The sequence below is a fragment of the Schistocerca piceifrons genome, chromosome 4 (assembly GCF_021461385.2).
Source record: "Schistocerca piceifrons isolate TAMUIC-IGC-003096 chromosome 4, iqSchPice1.1, whole genome shotgun sequence".
NCBI classification, from domain to species: Eukaryota; Metazoa; Arthropoda; class Insecta; order Orthoptera; family Acrididae; genus Schistocerca; species Schistocerca piceifrons.
Genome location: NC_060141.1, coordinates 750,668,922 through 750,689,798, shown reverse-complemented (window position 1 = coordinate 750,689,798; position 20,877 = coordinate 750,668,922). Strand labels below are relative to the sequence as shown.

Genomic DNA, 20,877 nt, shown 5'->3' with positions numbered 1-20,877 from the left:
ACCATCAATATTACGGTCAACGCTGACCTTCCTTCTAAATGCAAGCTAGTTAATGCGTCAGTGCCGAAGTGCGTTCAGTGCCTATGACGCAATCCTGCAAAACCCTGGGGTGTTCCAACCAATGTGTAATTCTATGAAATGTAGAGGGCTGCATTTAAGTGGATGGCGGTCACATCGAACATATGTTGTGAAAAGCAGGGCAGAGACATGGAGGTCAATAGCAATAGTGATAGCACACAATAAGTCCAAAATATGAAGTTTACAACCAATGTTTATGCGAACTGTTTTCTTCCCCTGTTGCATATTACATCCTCTGAAGATATTGGAACCCTTTCTACGGACACCCTGTATACAATATGGTTAGCTGTAAAACGTATAAAAAGGAGGAGACATTGTTTTTGTCACGTTAATTTTACTTATTTAAAACTTCTTTATTTTACAAAACCTCTTTGAAATGTTAGCATTCTTAATGTGATCATCGTCTACTTTTTTAAATGCATATGTCTTTAGCACAAAATACACGTCAATGAATGGGCGAACTCGTGAAAAAGCTGCATACAGTTGTTAATGCGAAAAGACAGGTTCTGGTAGAAACGTCTGACTTTGTGCTTCATTAATGGCCATAGCGAAGGCTACTTTTGTTGGTAATCGATTTATCATTTGGAAACGCTTGCTTGGATCAGAAGGTGTGAGGTTAGTGCTCGGTATCAGCACACTTTTATCGCAGTCGGTGTGCTCAGCAGTGATGATGTATTTGCCTAAGTGAGCTACTACTAATCTTACACCACTAATTAATCCCTGATTAACGTTTATGGTTTCTAATGAACGTAATAATAGTATTCTTTAAACCAACCGATGCGACGGTAAACTGGACGGGTGTAAAGAGTTCAAAAATTATACAGCGTATGATTGGACGTTGTTTATTTCTTCAAATTGGACAGGACCAGAATTGAGGTAAACCTTTGCCCCGCCAGGTAACCAACTGGAAATGAGGTACTGATTACTTGTTGTACGATCATCATTTTTTGGGCACAGAATCGACGTTGAATACAATTACGAAACAATTTGCTCATTGATTTCTGTGGCATGTGTGCGTGTTGTGTCCTGCGGCATCGTGGGAACATGAAACACAGAGGAAAAAAGTCATCAGACGTTTGACAGTTTTTTGTTTTTTTTTATGATCTGTTAAGAAAAATGAGTAACCAATAAATGAATCGGTGAATGTTCAACGGGCAGTAGTCCACTGAGACCAACTTTCAGTAAAATGATCACAACTGTCCCATTCGAGTAAAACTGAAGTGATATCAGGTGTGCCCCAGGGAAGCGTCCTGGGACCTCTGCTGTCCCTGATCTATATAAATGACCTGGGTGACAATCTGAGCAGTTCTCTTAGGTTGTTCGCAGATGATGCTGTAATTTACCGTCTAGTAAGGTCATCCGAAGACCAGTATCAGTTGCAAAGCGATTTAGAAAAGATTGCTGTATGGTGTGGCAGCTGGCAGTTGACGCTAAATAACGAAAAGTGTGAGGTGATCCACATGAGTTCCAAAAGAAATCCGTTGGAATTCGATTACTCGATAAATAGTACAATTCTCAAGGCTGTCAATTCAACTAAGTACCTGGGTGTTAAAATTACGAACAACTTCCGTTGGAAAGACCACATAGATAATATTGTGGGGAAGGCGAGCCAAAGGTTGCGTTTCATTGGCAGGACACTTAGAAGATGCAACAAGTCCACTAAAGAGACAGCTTACACTACACTCGTTCGTCCTCTGTTAGAATATTGCTGCGCGGTGTGGGATCCTTACCAGGTGGGATTGACGGAGGACATCGAAAGGGTGCAAAAAAGGGCAGCTCGTTTTGTATTATCACGTAATAGGGGAGAGAGTGTGGCAGATATTATACGCGAATTGGGATGGAAGTCATTAAAGCAAAGACGGTTTTCGTCGCGGCGAGATCTATTTACGAAATTTCAGTCACCAACTTTCTCTTCCGAATGCGAACATATTTTGTTGAGCCCAACCTACATAGGTAGGAATGATCATCAAAATAAAATAAGAGAAATCAGAGCTCGAACAGAAAGGTTTAGATGTTCGTTTTTCCCGCGCGCTGTTCGGGAGTGGAATGGTAGAGAGATAGTATGATTGTGGTTCTGCCAAGCACTTAAATGTGAATTGAAGAGTAGTCATGCAGGTGTAGATGTAGATGTAGATTCCGAAATTAGTACCAAATTGTTCAACTGGGCGGTATGTATCTGTGGAACCAGCGTTCTGAGATATACTTGATGAGTAAACATAATTTTAATTCAGGTTCTCTATTTTAGAGACGTTTTTAAAGACTACCGCCCTTTTAACATGCCACGAAGAAATAAAATCAATTTTCTCTGATTTTTCCGATGAATTATGGGAAAGCAAAGGTGTTTGTAACAAACCAACATTGTTCAATTGAAATGTCGTGTGAAAAGACAATTGAAAGTATGAGACACCTCAGGACAAATCAAAAACGCCCAAGAAACAGCATCATTGTTTAATCTGAAGGCGATTTCCTCAGACAGTTCTCTGGCTTCCTCTGGTATGTGCCCCAGGAAAGTTTTAAATCTTGAAGTTTTATTGGGTTTATCGGGACTTTTACAGTGGGATATGCTGACGAACGGTGTGGTCGCTGGGAGTCTTTTTGGTGAGGATGAAGGTGTGTTTTCCCTTTGAATTTCTGGATTCGCGAGCTTCACCAACAGCTTTTGAGTCAGATATGTACACGAAATGGCAAAATTCGCGAGATTGAAAATTTAACTTACGCAGATCTCGCGGCTTCTTCCGCGTTTCCACAGAAATACTGCGTTTTTTGTTCTAGTGTGACAACCAGTTTCCCTATGCATACTCTTTCATGATCGAAGAGTCGTGAACCTCGGTGACCAAGAATTGCACTAATTGTCTGCTGCTCAAAATCAGTTTAATCACTTGGCGAAGTGGAAAAATTCGGTCACTCTTTTTCATTTTTCTCTTCACAGTGGGGAAATCTCGATCACAGGGGAGAAAACTGTGGCCTTGGGCAGGAAGCAATTGAAAGATTTTTTAAACCGATTCGTGTTTGACAAATCAGGAAGGAGACGAACCAATTCATTGTTTTTGCTTTGCCCGAAATAGTTTTCTAAAGACAGACGACGTTCAGTGAAGTTTTGGGGAATGTGATCAATAAAGTGCATCAAGAAGGAGCATACTTCATTTGGTGATGTTTTAGCCGTTCCCTCTCATGCTGAAGGGGTCATTGTCCGCACTACTGCCCTTTTAACTTGCTAAACTTGGAAACTCGTATTTTTTCCCGTTTATTGTTATTTCACCCCCGTCGCCCTCTGGTGGTTGGGGAGGGGGGGGGGGGGGAGGGGACTAGCAGTGGTACATAAAACCCGCTCTAGAACTTAACACTAACTTAGATGCTAAAAACCAAAAACAAGGAGACATATGTACTATGAATTTAAAGTATTAAAAACGTGACGTAAACGGGAGAAATGTAAATAATATAATTCTGTCATCATGAATTGTTTAAAAACAGTGATAAGACGTGGATGGACAGCGCAGTTAAAGACATTTGAGAAACACTTGAACACTAGGCGCTTGGAAAGACACTGGAGAAGCTCTGAACACAACAAAAGATACACTGACCATTAAAAGCGGAGCACCGTGCACTTTCTCCATAACTGGAACAGGCCCTGCCCTGGGACGCTGAATTGTAGATGAAAAGAAGGTTGGGTATGTAGGGAGATAGGGAAGTGGTGGAGGTGAGGACAGCGAACTGGGAAGACGTGGCGACATGACGGGGTTGGCTGTGGGGTCAAGTAGAGATGGGCAGCTGGTATTGGAAATTGTAGACTGGAGAGTAGAATGGGGTGAGATGGCGGTAGGGAAGGGGAAAAGGATGAGGTGAGGTAGGAGGAGAGGAAGAGGAGAGAGCTCTGAGTTGGATGGGGGGCAGTGGATAGGGTAGGATGGATTTAGAGTTGGTAGGATGGATATATATCAGGGCAGAGTTTGTGGTCTGGGAGAGGAAGATGGTTGAAATTTATTTTGGAGAAGATATGGTGGTGTGCAGGTGAAGTGTAGGTGGGATGAGTAAGTAGAGTCGTGGCAGTGCACTTGGATTGGAAAGGGGAGGGTCAAGGTAAAATTGTTGGAATCAAGTTTACATATGGTGTAGGTTATTTAGAGGTGTTCAATGTGAGTGAGGAGAGGTGGGAATTTGATGCATTGGTAAAGAATCCCTGTGGGGTAAGGTAAATGGATGGATAAAGAGAGATGGAGAGCATGGCATTCTAGGATCTCGATGGATATATAGAACTTTGGAGAGGCAGAGATCCATGCAACATTTGCATCGCAAAAGATGGGATGGACTGCGGATTTGTAGATGCGAATGACAGTGGAGGGGTGGACCCCCACCCCCCCTCCCCCCAATGCTGGTACTTTTAGTCTATTGTGCACTTTCTTTTGGATGGATAGTAAATGAGTTTTCCATGTTAGTTGTTGGTCGAAGGTTAGTCCAAGGTCTTTTAGCATGTTAGTTAGCTGGATGAGATGGTCATAAATGGTGAGGTATAAGTCATGGAGACAGAAGGTGTGTGTAGTGCGTCCTATAATTATCACCTGAGTTTTGGAGGAGTTAATGTTAAGGAGCAGTTGGTTACGCCAGGAAGTGAACTGATTGATGTGGATTTGGAGGAATCGTTGGAATGTCTGGACTGTAGGAAAGAAGGTGAGGGAAGAGGTGTCATCAGCATACTGAAGGAGGTGGGTTGGAGGAGGTGGTTGTGGTACATTGCCAGTGTATGAGAGATAATGGAGAGGGGAGAGAACGGAACCTTGTTGTACTCCTGCAGTGGGGTGGAAGATATGGGAATTGGTATTGTTAACAATGACATACGATGGGCGATTGGAGAGGAAGAACGCAAAAGGGGGAAATAGTTGATTGGAAGTGTGTAAGACTGGAGTTTGAAGAGGAGACTGGAATGTCATGCATTCTCAAAGTCAAGGGAGAAAAAGATATTGGCTTCACGACTGTTGAGCTGTTGGGATAGGAGATAGGTGAGATTCAGGTGTTGATCATCAACAGAGAAGGACAGAAGCCACACTGGGTGATAGGAAGCGGATGGTGTTGGTGCAGATAGTGGTGGATGCATCATGAGAGGTTGGATTCAAAGACCTTGCTAGACACTGATGTGAGGCAGATTGGGGTAGGGGGAGTATGAGGAAGTATCAGTGAGGGGTTTGTTTGATTTGAGGAATAGTAGGAGTCTGGAGGTTTCCACAGAGCAGGATAGTAGCCTGTGGAGAGGGTAGTGGTATATAGGGCTGCAAGTGTATGAAAAAGGAGATAGGGAATTCTTTTAGGTGACGGTAGGTAATACAATCATGACCAGGATATGTGTTGCGTTTTCTGTGTAATACTTTTTTATGTCCTGTGCTTTGATTTTTCTAGCATGTTGTTCAAGTACTGGAAGCTGGAATCCAGGGTTGGGACTGTGGTATATGTGCATTTGTGGACAGTATGGAATTAGTAGTAGTCTAAGTGAGGGCTCATCAGAGATGATGTCAGAGAGATAGGATGCAAAGTGACTGGCTTTGCTCAGGTCATAAGGTGAGGGACAGTTGTGAAGGATCGGGTTGTGGGGGATGGGATGGATACCAGATAAGTCAGTGGAATGCTTTCCAGTACTAGGAAGAACTAATAGGTGTATAACATTGGGACTGGTGCATGTCTGGTATAGTTTCAGTGCTGTTTTGGCATAGAGAAATCTATAGTGTGCTGCTGTATTTGCCAGTGGTGTGTGAGTGTTTTCTGGTCACCAGTCTGAAGGAAGGAGTGATATAAGTGATGGGGCTCACAGAGAAGGAGCACAGCTTGTGGTGGGAGAGTGGAGTGATGAGGATACACGGCTTTAGTAAGAATATGAGCAGAGGTAGCATCTGACAAGGACTGTTGTGGGAAGGCTGTAGTATGAGGTGTATCATCAGGTTGCTGGAAAGTTAGGGGGTGGCTTCCAATCTGAGTATCTATGGATTCCTGGTAGGCATTCCAGTTGGGATGGGAATAGTTGTGGACAACCTTTGGATGGAATTGGGATAGGGTGCATGGGTGTCAGATATGGTGAGGAGGACTGATAGATGGTAAGTTCCATTTGGATCAAGGACTTATTCAGTGAGGCATCCAAGGAGGTTGGGAGATGCTAGGATGACATTTGGAAAGCTGTTGCTTTCAGGATGGGGGTGCTGTGGGATGGGGGGAGTGTCATCACTAAACTGATGCCACCACCAGAGTTCTGCAGGGGATCTACCATGAATGTTGAGGTCAGTGATAGTAATATAGGTTGAGGATACAGGGAGCTGCATGGATGGTGTCATGTGGTTGTGCAACATTTCGTTAATGATGAAGATGTCAATGTTGTATTGGGATAGGGTATGTGTAAAAAGGGGATTGTCGGTGGGTAGAGAGTAGATGTTGCCATATAGGATGCAGTAGTGCTTCGCACTGTAGTGAGAGGCTGGGAATCAGGTAGCACAGGCTAGCTGTGGAGAGGTTTATATAAGGGTTTCAAGGCAGGTGAAGATGAAACAGATGTAGTGGACCTGGTTGTGGGAGTAAGATGTTCAGGCAACGAGGGAGATTTGCTGAAGGGTGTGGTGTCGTTGGAAGGGGTGGATATTTTGGAGGACAATGGTAAGGAAATGGATGATGTCTTCAGCAGTGGGGGTGGACAGAGGGTGTTGTTGGGATGGACTGGATGGTCAATAAGGTGGACAGATACAGTTAATTCATGTTTGACGGGTGGGTGTCTGGCGTTGCACTTGGCGGAGTAAGTAGGATGAGCATCATTGCAGATGTTGCAAGTAAGTGGTGGGGGCGGGGAGGGGTGAGGAGACCTAGGTTTAGACAGTAGCTGTTGTTTAATTTTGTTATTCCAGGCTTATTTGTAGCTTACATGTATTTCATATCAGCGAAGTGTTTCTTCTTCATCGTCTTGGTTTTTTTTTTTTTTTTTTTTTTTTTTGTTAAAGGGTGAATGATTCAAACTGTGTTCTGTTTTTTGCACAGCAGACAGGTTCCGGCGCTCGAGTCTGGGGTTCCTGGGTCGAGCTCGCATCAGGACCCTCAAGATGACCATCATCATCGTGGTGGTCTTTTTCATCTGTTGGACTCCGTACTACATCATGTGCTTATGGTAAGCCTCTTAGGCAGTTACTCTCGGGCTGTGAAAACCAACAATGGCCCAATGTCAACTTAACGGCCTTTTGATGGTTTATAGTAAATTGCACTTTTCTTGCTCCTTACAGAATACGACATTTCTCTAATTATTGTAGCAATAACATATTACTGTATGAACGTCGTTTGTGTCCATTGTATTTCAATTTTAAATGTGATAATCAAAGACGGTTGTTATCCGGACACGCAACGGGACATATTTGTCACAACGTAACTTTTGTATCAGGCCGTTTCGCTACTGAGACAAAACACATTACTTGTCTGTAGGTCAGCCAGCTACTCTTTCCCTTTTGAGTCGGGAGCGCGTAGGATCCGTAAGGATAGAAACAAATATATTATATTTCTGTTGCCCATGCTACAAACTACAGGCAGAATATTTTTTATAAAAAGTACGAACAAATGAATATTTTTGTCTTCGAATATTGTCTTACAGAATATTGCTAATTTTTTAAGCCGCAGCAAGATTTACAGGTTTGTCCTTCATGGCTTCTTGGGGAAAATGGATCCAAGGTGCATGGGTGGGTGTTCATTTTGTAATGATACAGCGTCTCTGTGAAAAAAAAAAGAAAGAAAAGTTTCTTAAGTAATTTTGTAAAAATATTTAACTGGCATAGCGGGCACAGCAGTCATAATTTTGTTGAATAAAGGCTACGTTTTTCTACTTAGTCTGTATGTTTATTAAGCCTTCTTCTTAGTTACACAACTACTTTCAGATTTAATAGAGCAGAAGATGATCTCCAGCACATATTGGAACCGCTTGTAGGTAAAAAAAAGTTGTGATCTTCACTGTGAACACAATTGTCACCCTTCGTAAGACATGGCTTCAATTATACTTTCAGATTAAAGAGCCATTTTCGAGCGTTTACTGAGAGTGCCATAAACACCGCGTGCTACCGTTCGTGATGGGTTTCCAAATTTACGTATTTACTACTGGAAATTCTTCAGTTGATACTTCTCATGTTGCGACTGTAACTTCTAAATACTTCAAAGTAAATAAGTAATCTTTTTGCATACTGACCTGTAACCATATTTCTTGGTTTTGAAAAAAGCATATTTGCGCCAGCAGTTGTACTGTTGTAGGCTTATGTTTATTCTCTACGTTTCAGTTATTTCAACCGCCTTCGCAGAAGATGTACCCTGTTTTTCGCTTGTGAAGGTGGTTGTAATAGCTGAAACCGGCAGATAATAAACATACAATTGTACATCTCATGGCCGGAATACTCTTGTTTTTAAATATTTAACAGCCGTAGACAGTTACCTACGAAAAGGTTTATATTTCTTTGTCGTGCAGTTTTACTTCGTTAACCCAAAATTTTGGAAAACTGCTTGTTAGGAAAAAATGCATCTTTTTTTGAGTCCAAAACCCTGCACACAGAATAAATATGAGTGGCCATAGCTAAGAAACTAGCGGTCGAGTTTTTCGCCAACAAAAACTTGCGTCGAAAGTATAAAACTACACATCGTAGACGGCTTAATATTCGTTTTTGTTAAACAGTAGATTATCGGGCAGTAAAATAATTTGACCTTACTCGTGTGTTGCAGTCACATGTACCTCTGATTCATGGGTTAGGCCAGTGAGGAATACATATAGAGAAGAGTGTTGTAAACTAGACTGCACTGCATGTCGTCTCTTAGTAGTGACAGACATTACCGCTCAGTATGAATCACAGTAAAGATCCGCAAAAGTTAAATAATAATAGCTTTTCTCAGTGTTCCTTTTGTGGAGTAAAGTATTCTTTAAATAACAACACTTAACTGGTACATAAGTTTTGGGTTGTGACCTTTCATGTGTGTGTGTGTGTGTGTGTGTGTGTGTGTGTGTGTGTGTGTGTGTTCGCGCCCTTCGTTACGTAAGTCGTCAGAGCATTGAATCCGTTTTCACTCGTTGCAGGTGGTGGTTTGACAAAGACTCTGCGATGAAGATAGATTTCCGCCTGCAGAAAGGACTGTTCATTTTCGCCAGCACCAACTCGTGCATGAATCCCATTGTGTACGGAGTGTTCAACATCCGTGCCCGACCAGACAGGGGGCAGGTGAGAAACCATAACACGCTCTCCTCAACAGGTGTGCATTCTTCGCGTGCCCAAGGCACTTCTCTATAGTTTTTATTCTGCATTTAGCTGCACTAGGCTACTTGTTTATTTGTGTGTAAGAACTGGGAAAGTCACATACTGACTGCAGCAGGCCACAAACCGTGATGGGGTCTTGGAACATGGACACTGGAATGGTGGTGTGGAAATTAGCTGCTCTGTGTGTTTCCTCTACAGTTAGAGCTTGCTTCCTATAAAACTGTTATCGAACGTTGTCTAGCGTATCTGCAGACATTCTTCGGCTACAGTGTTGTTTAAAAGAGCCAATCGAAAATTCAGAACCATTTGTAATACAACAAGTAGGAATACAGGTTGTATAAAAAAGAATCATCCGATTTCGTACGTCTGTATTTCTGAAACTAATAAACATATACAATGAATTTTGTTTTTTTTATGAACGACAAACTCAAAAAATTTTTTTCATACATGTTCATAGTTGGTCAGTACTCCCTCTTGAGATGTACGGCATTTGTCAGTGCGGTATTCAAACCGTTCCCACACTGCAGCGAGCATGTCTTGAGTTACAATTTCCACAGCTGCTGTTTATGCGATGTCAGTTCATTCACTGTTGTTGGTAACGGAGGCACATAAACAGAGTCTTTTGTAAACCCCCTCGAGAAATAATTATATATAGTGAGGTCCGGTGACCCTGGAGGCCAGTAATGTAAGGCTGAACCATTTGGTACAGTGCGACCGATCCATCGTTCAGTAGGTATGGTTTCATATGTAAGCGTCGACGCTACACTCGCCAAACGGACATCGAGGGTATATTGAACTCTCGAGCTGCACGGCGAAAGCGGATTCCTGATGACTCCTTATGAAACTATGGCGGATGCGTTGGACGTCTGTGTAGGGGACAGCCCGGCGATTTGCCTTTACACAAACTACCTGTTTCTCGGAATTGCTTATGCCATCGCGTAATGTTCTGTGCTGTAGGAGCATCCACACCATACCTAGTACGAAAGTCACGCTGAACAATTACTGACCCCCACTGCGCAAAACGTAGAACACAAAACGCTTTCTGTTGTCCTGACACCATTTTTACTAAAAGTGAAGTGGACGCACACTGCTGCTACCTAGCGGGAACCATGTAAAACTCGAGAGTTTGCTCTTTCCAATGTCTCAAGTAACATAATAGTTATGATTTTTTTTTTAATCGTATGATTCTTTTTGATACATCCTGTAATTGGAACAATGCCCGTGGCAACGTTCCTCTAGCGATGATCTATTGTTGACTTCATCCTACCGTTGTTGACGCTCGGTTAAACGCATAACATTGGTTAGTGTGTGGGGCAGTAGTAAATCGACCCAGTTCTTCCGTGTTCCGAATGAGGGCGAGTATTCGGGAACTACCTGAGCACCCGTATGCCCTCAGCTTCTTTTTTTCTTTTTAATTTCCTCTGAGAAACACAATATTAATTGCAAATGATCAAAGATAGTGTTCAGAATGAGATTTTCACTCTGCAGCGGAGTGTGCGCTGATATGAAACTTCCTGGCAGATCAAAACTGTGTGCCCGACCGAGACTCGAACTCGGGACCTACGCCTTTCGCGGGCAAGTGCTCTACCATCTGAGCTACCGAAGCACGACTCACGCGCGGTACTCACAGCTTCTGCCAGTATCTCGTCTCCTACCTTCCAAACTTTACAGAAGCTCTCCTGCGAACCTTGCAGAACCGGTCGGGCACACAGTTTTGATCAGCCAGGAAGTTTCATATCAGCGCACACGCCGCTGCAGAGTGAAAATCTCATTCTGGAAAAGTCCCCCAGGCTGTGGCTAAGCCATGTCCCCGCAGTATCCTTTCTTTCAGGAGTGCTAGTTCTGCAAGGTTCGCAGGAGAGCTTCTGTAAAGTTTGGAAGGTAGGAGACGAGATACCGGCAAAAGTAAAGCTGTGAGTACCGGGCGTGAGTCGTGCTTCGGTAGCTCAGATGGTAGAGCACTTGCCCGCGAAAGGCAAAAGTCTCGAGTTCGAGTCTCGGTCGGGCACACAGTTTCGATCTGCCAGGAAGTTTCATATCAGCGCACACGCCGCTGCAGAGTGAAAATCTCATTCTGGAAAAGTCCCCCAGGCTGTGGCTAAGCCATGTCTCCGGAGTATCCTTTCTTTCAGGAGTGCTAGTTCTGCAAGGTTCGCAGGAGAGCTTCTGTAAAGTTTGGAAGGTAGGAGACGAGATACTGGCAGAAGTAAAGCTGTGAGCACCGGGCGTGAGTCGTGCTTCGGTAGCTCAGATGGTAGAGCACTTGCCCGCGAAAGGCATAGGTCCCGAGTTCGAGTCTCGGTCGGGCACACAGTTTTGATCTGCCAGGAAGTTTCAAAGATAGTGTTTTTTCGGTCAACGGTCGCGGCTACATTAGCAGTGCACTCTTTCTTCCCTCCTTAATAACTTCAGAGGACAAAACCACGAAAGCACTTCACTTAATCTGTAGATAATCTCACCTCTTTGTTTTTAAGGATGGAATGAGGGAGTAAATAGATTGAAGTGAGTGAAACTAAAACCATTAATCTTATCAATGCTCTTATTATGCAATATATAAATGACTTATTGGTAATATAAATATAAAAATTTGAACACACACTAAACAAAAATCCATTTCCCCAATTCCTAGGCATTCAGAACGATAACGATCACGGATACATTAACTAAACATCTTATTTCAGTCTGAAATTTTTCTCATTTTGTTGGCCTTCTGAGAGGTTTGCTGGTACACTGTAAAGACTTCCACTCATTACAGTCCGCTGGCATAATCTTCTGGGGCAATTCAGATAAGACCACAAAAGTATTTATTCTACAGAAACATGCTGTAAGAATAATTTATAAATTTGGTAACCAAACATGTGGCAAAGGTTCTTTAGCAACGCTTAATTTCTCCGATTTTAGGTACCAGAAAGCAGCTCTTCAAACTTATAAAAGCTGCCGCTCCCCCTATTCCCCCTCCCACTCTTACCCCCTCCCCTCCCCGGAGGCATAAAAACCACAAGTCTCGATCTCTGAAAGTTGACCGTCGACCTATGTTCTAACAAGGGTGCAACAGAAGGGAAAGAGGAAAATATTCTGAGCGCAGCGGGCAAAAGGGCGTGAGGGGGAAGGATGTTTACGTATCGGCTCGGAAGACTGTCAGGTGTGGCATAGATTACGACACTGAAGAAACAAGACTTCGTAAAAACGCATTATAACAGACGCTCATCTTCAAACATTCCTTACGTTATTTATTTCTCATCGATGCGCATAAGACGAGACGTCGCCGTGCTACTAAATCGCTGAGACTGCTGGCAGTCGTGAACAAAAGGCGATACAAACCGATCACAACTACGGAACCAAACAATCACGGTTTACTATAGTCCACTGAGGTCGCTGGCTGTCGTAAACAAAAGACTGTCGACACGAAGGTTGCCAATATCAACTCCACGTTGGTTCCCATTGCCACGTTCGATGGTGCCGGCGCAGCGGCAAATTACATGTAGAGTGGTCAAAATAAATGTTGCAGACTGCTTCGTTGTCAATACTGGACATAACAGGAAACAAAAATGACATAGTTCTCTCATGTACAGTCATAAGAAAACAAAAATAAAGAAGATAAACACTTTTCCACTTAATAAAAAAGAAAACCCTTGCCAAACATCCCACTAGAAACATTACAGTTTCTTCTCACTATCATCTTGCATAACATATTGTTTATGAACCAACTGGCCCGCTTTCGAATGTTAGTAGACGTATTCCGTACCAAATTGTCCAGATAAACCTGTGGAATATTCCTCTACAGCGAGCTCTATGATGCCTTGTAGGGTCTGTGCTGGGACTGGACGACTGCAAACCGCACATTTCAGCGCGGCTCGCGCTTTCTCAACGCAGTTGAGATCTGGAGAATGCGGAGGTCTTTCCATCTGACTGATTCTGCGCTCCGCTAGGAAAGCGGTGGTGGCGTGCATTGTCGTCCATCATCGTTAATCGCGCTCTAATATGTTCACCAAATGGAGACACAATGCTGTGCCGTGTTCGACACTACAGTTTTATTGGTTACGCTCTCTGTCGATGCCGAGGTGACCTCTCTGACGGATATGTTGGCTATACTCTCTGTCGATGCTTAGGTGACCTCTCTGACGGACATGTTGCCTATGCCCTGTGTCCATGCTGAGGTGACCTATCTGACCGAAGTAAGTCCTCATCAAATGTGCAGAGGCCTTCGGACAAACAGATTAGAAAATGTTGGAAACTATTGATTGACAGATATTATTACATAAAACAGATTTATTTAAAAACTTTCACAGATCAGCAAATTACAGTTGTGTGTTCCACAGTACAACTGCTTTTCATCATCAAATATAAGAAGAAATTATTATGCTGAAACATGGTAGCTATTCATACCAGCAGTAGCTCAAGATTATTAAAATGCTTTTAAAACAATTACTGATCCTACAGCAAAGTAGTTGTTCGAATTAAAAATCAAAAAATGGTTCAAATGGCTCTGAGCACTATGGGATTTAACTTCTGAGGTCATCAGTCCCCTAGAACTTAGAACCACTTAAACCTAACTAACCTAAGGACATCACACACATCCATGCCCGAGGCAGGATTCGAACCTGCGACCGTAGCGGTCGCGCGGCTCCGGACTGAGCGCCTAGAACCGCTAGACCACCGCGGCCGGCAATTAAAAATCAATTGAACGCAATAAATAGTTATTCACCAGAGCATCAAGTAAGTTGTCTGAACTGAAATCACACTACAAAAACAGAATATTCGTTAAGTCCCAAACTTTGTGTAACGCAATTGTACAGCTGATAATTCTGCTAATGTTGCGATTTTAAAAGAAAATTCCGCCATAAAAGTAAGTAGTGATACCACCAAATAGATTTTAACAAGTCATTATCTACACCAGTTGTACTCAGAACACCAACCAGTAATGAGCATAATCGTATATTGAGCAAATTTTGCTTACTTCATCTCGCAGCCAGATCAACATTAGAATTGTTATTTTCAATCAAAATTATTGATTTTGCAATACTCGTTAATTTTGCAGCTGCTGTTCGTTACATGCAGATACTCATCTGTTCGGTTTCCGAGTCCTTCATACAGGACACAAAATAAAACCTGGAACAAAGCAGTATTAGAAAACGCGGTACAGTATTTCACTAATGGAGGCGGCCAACGCAATATTACCATAAATTAGCAGAATCAAGCAAGTGCAGGGTAACAGTTATTGAACTATATGAAATAAAATCGTCATAACTTCTGAACGGTTTGTGTTAGGACGTTCAAACTGCACGGCTCGCCGCAGGGTATGATGGGAATTAGTGTATGGTTTTGTTTAACGACGAAGCCTACTCTCATTTAGATGGTTTCGTCAATAAGCAAAATTGATGCATTTGGGGGACTCAAAATCAGCATTTCGCGATCTCTTCGTCGTAAACGGGTACTGTGTGGTGTGCAATGTCCAGTCACGAATAATCGGTGCGATATTCTTTGATGGCACGGTGAGTACCGAACGGTAAGCGAAGGTTTTCGAAGATGATTTCATCCCGATTATCCAAAGTGACCCTCATTTCGACAAGATGTGGTTCGTCCAAGACGGAGCTCTACCCCATCGAAGCGGAAGAGTGTCTGATGTCCTGGAGGAGCACTTTGGGGACTGCATTCTGGCTCTCGAGTACCCAGACGCCACTGGCTTGAACCTCAAGTAGACGCAGTATTCTCCGAATCTGAACACCTGTGACTCCTCTTTATGGGGCTATATGAAAGATAAGGTGTACAGCTAGTAAATCCAAAACCATTGCTGAGCTGACAGCATCGTTGTTCCGATATTTCAGCGGATCATGCAGAATTTCGCTGTTCGTCTGCTCCTCATCATCGCCAATGAAGGCAGGCATATCGAACATGCCATAACATAAATCTGAATATGTGTAGTGACGTTTACATGTTGAATAAAGTGTGTGCCTGCCGTAGTTTGTAATTAATTTATCTTCATTTTCATATAGTTCAATAATTGCCACCCTGTGGTGACATGTTTTAAATTTAGTATCGGCAGTAGCGACCACTGAATAAATAGGGAAAAATGAATGCCTCAGTAATGAAGGTGAGCCTAACGGCACATGCGCAAATAGTAATTAACGTTCGGATAGCAACTTTACTCAGATTAGTAACACACGCTGTAGTCGGCTATGACGAGATAACAAGAATGCGTCTGCAGTCCAAGGGTACATCAAAGTCTCGCGTGGGCCATCAAGTCTAGCAACTACTTCAAGAACAGTTAGTTACAGCACTTGGCAGCCAGAAACCATAACCTGAGACAAAACTGTAGTTACATAGTACCTAAAAACCCTGAGCCCCCAATACCGTTAAGCTAGACAATTTCTGCACGTATTATTCGTTCACAAATTTGAATGTTTACAAGGGGAACTCCCTATCGCAACCCTCTCCCACGCCCCCCCCCCCTTCAGATTCACTGGTAAGATGGCCCAGTGGACAGCCTGTAAAAACTGAACACGATCAAATATGAAAAGAGGAAGGAGGGTTACTGAACTGTGAAAAAGGAAGCAAAAAGAAGGTGAGCTTTCCAAGCTCAAGATGTTCAACAACGAGCGAATTGCAAAAACCAAAGCGTCATGGTCGCGTGGTCACGGTGTTGAAGTGCAAAGCGGGAGATTCGCGTTCAAATCTCCCTCGTGCCCCATTTTCTTTTTCACAAAACTATAAACTGTCCGACCGGTCATTGACGTGTCTTTTCTTCTTTTGCAAGTTATCATTTGTCATGCTAAACATTGGTTATAGAAGTTATGTGGTAAGAATACGTTACCGTCGCAAGTACATGCATTGGGTAGTGAGAGTAGAGGAATGCCGCATAGACCTCTCACAGAAATGAAAACAGCAAATAAACGGGTGTGAACTATGTTACAACCAAGTAATTTAAGAGTCAAAACTTCCAATACTGAACACAGGAATGGTAACATGCGGTACTTACAGAGTGACAATTATTGAACTATCTGAAAAAACGTAAATTAGTTACAAACTACGGCGTGCACACTTTATTCAACATGTCAATATCAGTACAGATATACGGATTTAGGTTATGACATGTTCGATATGCGGTGTCGGAACATCTATGCTGTGGATGACATCCTGAATGGCTGTTTACAGCTCTACAATGGTTTTGTGGTTATTGCTTTACACCTTGTCTTTAATGTAACTGCACAAAAAGGAGCCACATGTGTTCAGATTCTCGCGTTCGTCGGCCGTCGTAATTTATTGTTTACTACAGAAATTGATTGGTAATGGTGATTGTTGAGGACTTACGTGGTGGGCCTTAATCAAAATGATATTTCATTCAATTTTGATTTACAATTAAATGCTTTTGTGCAGTTGTCTCTTTCTTCAACAATATTAATCTCCAGTGGAAATTATTTGTCACGTTAATGAACGTTAGACTCGCTGAATCTTTAAACATGAACATATAAGTTGGACAATGGAATAAACTTTTCATATTAATTTCCTCGGATAGTTAACTTTAATGCAAAACAAATCTTTAGTTATTAATTACAATTGCGGCCCACACACGCTCGAGAGTATTTTTTCTTACCTCCGTTAACCACTGCACTGTAGTCAGAGTCCTGGCTATGGCTCTCGGCTGTTGTACTGAAAATGTGAATGTTAAAGCTACGTATTTTCTGCAACATCGGGCGGCTGTGGAGAAAAATGTATATTATGCTAATAGCAGGCGAGTTTTTCGCATCCGCCAATTTTTTATAAGTTAATATCACCACGTAATGGCGTTGTTGGGTGCATAGGCCGCTGCGATTGTTGCACTGTAAATTACTGGAATGCAGGTTAATTCAAGGAAGGCGGAGATGAAATCGGGATCACCTCTTACAAACTAAAAGTGAACAATAACATTAAATCAATATATTATGTCCTTAATTAGTACAAATATGCTTACATTTGCCAGCACTCGCAAGATGTCCGTCTACACGCAACCAAGAGAAAAGAAGAAGTGGAAAACGACTAAAAAATTAACAAAAGAGGGTACCTTGTCGTCTTTAGATCATTTTGTTTCGAGTGCATCTTTGCCCTCGAAACTTACACACAGAAATTATTACAATTTTTAAATGTCTCTTCTTTGTAAATACTGTTTTTAAGTCTTTTCTTAGTATTTCACTGGGGACGGTATAAGATTCGCAGAATACGGCGACCAATCAAGGCCCATGCCAGTGGCCTCTGTATACCACAGAGCCAGAATGAGGTCCCCAAAGTGCTCCTCAGGATATCAAACACTCTCCTGCTTCGATGGAGTCGAGCTCCGTCTTGCATGAACCACGTCACTTTGGATAATGGGGATGAGGTCATCTTCCAAAACCTTTACCTACCGCTCGGTAGTCACTGTGCCATGAAGAAACATCGCACCCGCTATTCCGTGACTGGACGTTGCACACCACACAGTCACCCGTAGATGGACCGCTCACTGTTTCTATTTTGCTTCTTTGTTCGTAGTTCCTGTTTTCTTGCTTGACCTGTGTTCGGTTTTTGTTGGGCTGCGCACTGGGTATCTTGCCCTGAAATCTGGAGGGGGGAGGGGGAGTGATGGGGAGTTTCCCTTGTTAGTACACTCGTGACCAGTGTACTCAATGGGGATATCCAGTAAGACAGAGCTTGGTGACCTCCGTCTAGAGCAAAGTAAACAAGTGGTCTGCGCTGAGCGTGCAAACATCGAGACGCGCACTTGCTGCTTACCCGCGGTGACAGTGCTGCCCTTCTACCGCTACCCTGGCACAGAAAAGGCCACACACTTCAGTTAGAGATGTCGCCTCAGCATCGACAGAGACTATAGCCAACATAGCAGTAATGCCGAACGCGGCACGATGCGTACGAGGATGTTGTCTCGACATTTTACTCCAGTCATCCTCCGACGTACTGGTACAAGCAGTGTCCTACGACCATTTGTGATTCCACCCCCAAAACGTCACTGAACCGTCTTGATAAGGGTGGCGGTCTACGACACAGCTAGGGCATAAACGTTGTCCTCGTCGCCTCTACACACGAATGTCAGTGTTGTCAGAGTGATGTGGGTCTCAACAGAAAAGAGTGCTGTGTCCCACTGCTGCCTAGTCCACAAAGAGTAGCTTCGTACCCATGCGACACGAGCTCCTCTCCAAATCCGATTAAGGAGAGGAGCCCTGAGAGATCTTCTGGGAGGTAATCCCTGCTCACGGAGCATACCTCTTATCGTTAGTCTTGACACGTGCACTCCTGTAGCTGTTTGGAACTACCACCATAAACCTGTAACATTATGTTGAGGGCTTCTGCTTGCTGTTATACAGAGATATAGGTCCTGCGCACCTGTAGTTTATCTCCTGCAGCCACCTCTGTGAAGAGCCTCGACTGATCCTGTCGCTAGAAACTTCTTCCAGATTCTAGTGACGTAACTTTGACTCACGGCGGCATTCGCTGCGACGTCCACAGGCCTCACTACTCCATTACTGTGACTATGCGGAGCCTCTGATCGTACTATGTTGATCTCTGAACCGTTCTGAACTACTAAAACTCTCGTAATGACACGCAGCACAAGTTCTGCAGTGTTTACAGGTGACGAAGTAAAGCCATGGACAGTTGCCCCTAGAATTACATGAAAAACAAGCCTATGTACTGTTGCAAAAATGTATTTATGGATCACAACGTTCAGTATTAAAGTTTCTTGAATATGCAACATTTATTTTGACCACTGCAGTACGTTGCGATTTAATATTTACTATTTGCTACTTTAAATCTCCAGTGCTGATTTGTTACAGTGAATTAAAAAAGAAATGCCTAGCCTGTTCCGGCTCAAATCATGCCATGGTCATTAGGAATGTTGAGATTCTTACACTCATGCATCAACACATAGAATTGTAGTAGTATTTGCGGTTAACAGTGAGAGTGAAATTCACAGGCGCATTACTGGAAGCAAAACTAATTTCCACATTTCTCTGTGTAGGGTTCAGAACAGATTCTGCATTCCGATACAAGAGTGTATAGGAGGTTGTCAGTAGACTTCAGACAGCACACTGGAAATCCAAGTATATTCAAGCCTTATTCTTACAATTTATCGGAATATTTTGACTTACGGTGCAAATTCTGCTTTATTCCTATGTGGATGGTATCCTTAGTTGTGATGCACGAGTTTTATTGTTTTTACCGGCAAAAACTGACCCTTCAGCGTTCACCTTTGGGACGCTACTGTAGAAAGTGTCTTCCCAGTATCACAGCCTTTCGCCATGATCATTATTTTTCTGTAAGCTTGTCAGCATATTTGTGCATCATTGTCTTTCTTCAACGTTTGGCTTCGCTATTGCCCACAGTGTTTCTATTAGGTTCATGTCTGGGCTCCTCCCAGGCAGGGACAAAATTTTTGTACCATTTTTCGGCTGAGACTTGTGTGATAGTTTTGGCTTTATGACTTGGTTCTCCATCATGAATGAAAAGTCGTCATCAGGAGATCAGTACTTCAACTGAAGTGGGAGACTTATGAACTGAATTTGGACCAAACTGATGAGGTCATCGTCCATAAGCCTGCACACTATTTAACCTAACTTAAACTAACTTACGCTATTGACAACACACACTACCATGCCCGTGGGAGGACTCGATCCTCCGACGGGGAGAGCTGCAAATGCCGTGATAAGAAGCCCTAGACCGAGCGGCTACCCCCGGAATTTTTTGCATTGTTGTTAAGTAATTGAATGTCAGGAATATAAAGGTTACCTCTACCATGCACTGAAGTTCTGCCCCACTGCATAGCTGATATTCAGTGCGTCATGGCTCGTGACACACACAACGAAGAAAAATCTTCATCTGTAGCTGTCTTCACATACTGTCTGCTTTATTCGTCTATGGAGGACACGAGCTCATCTGAAAAGCTGACATGTAACAATAAAAAAAAATTTAAATAAAATAACATCAATATTTCATATTTTACGTGGTCAGTTGAATAGATACTGTGATTCAGTCACCTGTTTAGGGTTGTTATGTCAACAGGTAGTTGTCTTGCAGTTAGCGTTCCTGACTCTTGATCACGAGGTTTCGGGTTCGATTCCCGACAGGACCGGAAGTTTTCTCAGCTCGGGAGTGGATGTGTGTATTGCCCTCATCATCATTCCGTCATCATCGACGCACAAGTGGCCGGATCAGCATCAGATAAATAGGCCTGCACCAGCCAGCCGAACATTCCAGATCGGACTTGCGGCCCTTAATGCCACACGCAGATTGTTTTACTGTTGTGGTTATGTAAACGTGTAATTTTAGTAACAAAAACTTTATGTCGTAGAATCTTCAGAAGCTGTAAAATAGATTCCTTTACCATACTCCAACCATCCATCCCCAGAATAACTTTTAACATCATTAGCCCATTTGAGTATCTTCTTAGCCACTCCAACTGTGGAAAGGCAATCGTGTGAAATTCGTCTTGCTCTGATCGTCTGTGAGATCTAGAAGTAAATATAGTGGCGCCATATTTGACTTCTGGAATGCATTCGACACTGTTATACATTGTAATCTACTGAAAAAATGTGAGCTCATA

At 42.9% G+C, this 20,877-nt stretch overlaps 1 protein-coding gene across 7 annotated transcripts in view; it reads left to right on the top strand.

Moving 5' to 3' along the window:
• Positions 1–20,877, top strand: part of LOC124795084 (adipokinetic hormone/corazonin-related peptide receptor variant I) — a 1,108,661-nt gene that overhangs the window by 1,036,714 nt on the left and 51,070 nt on the right. For 3 of the 7 annotated variants that reach the window (XR_007016642.1, XM_047258908.1, XM_047258909.1), the window contains exons 6-7: positions 7,081–7,207; positions 9,140–9,281. Coding sequence is in view for 6 of the 7 variants with exons in the window: in XM_047258908.1 (XP_047114864.1) it covers positions 7,081–7,207; positions 9,140–9,281 (269 nt within the window). In the remaining variant the exon portion in view is untranslated. Of the gene's footprint in view, positions 1–7,080; positions 7,208–9,139; positions 9,313–20,877 lie in introns of all 7 variants that reach the window. The other 4 variants (XM_047258905.1, XM_047258904.1, XM_047258907.1 and 1 more) reach the window with 2 other exon arrangements.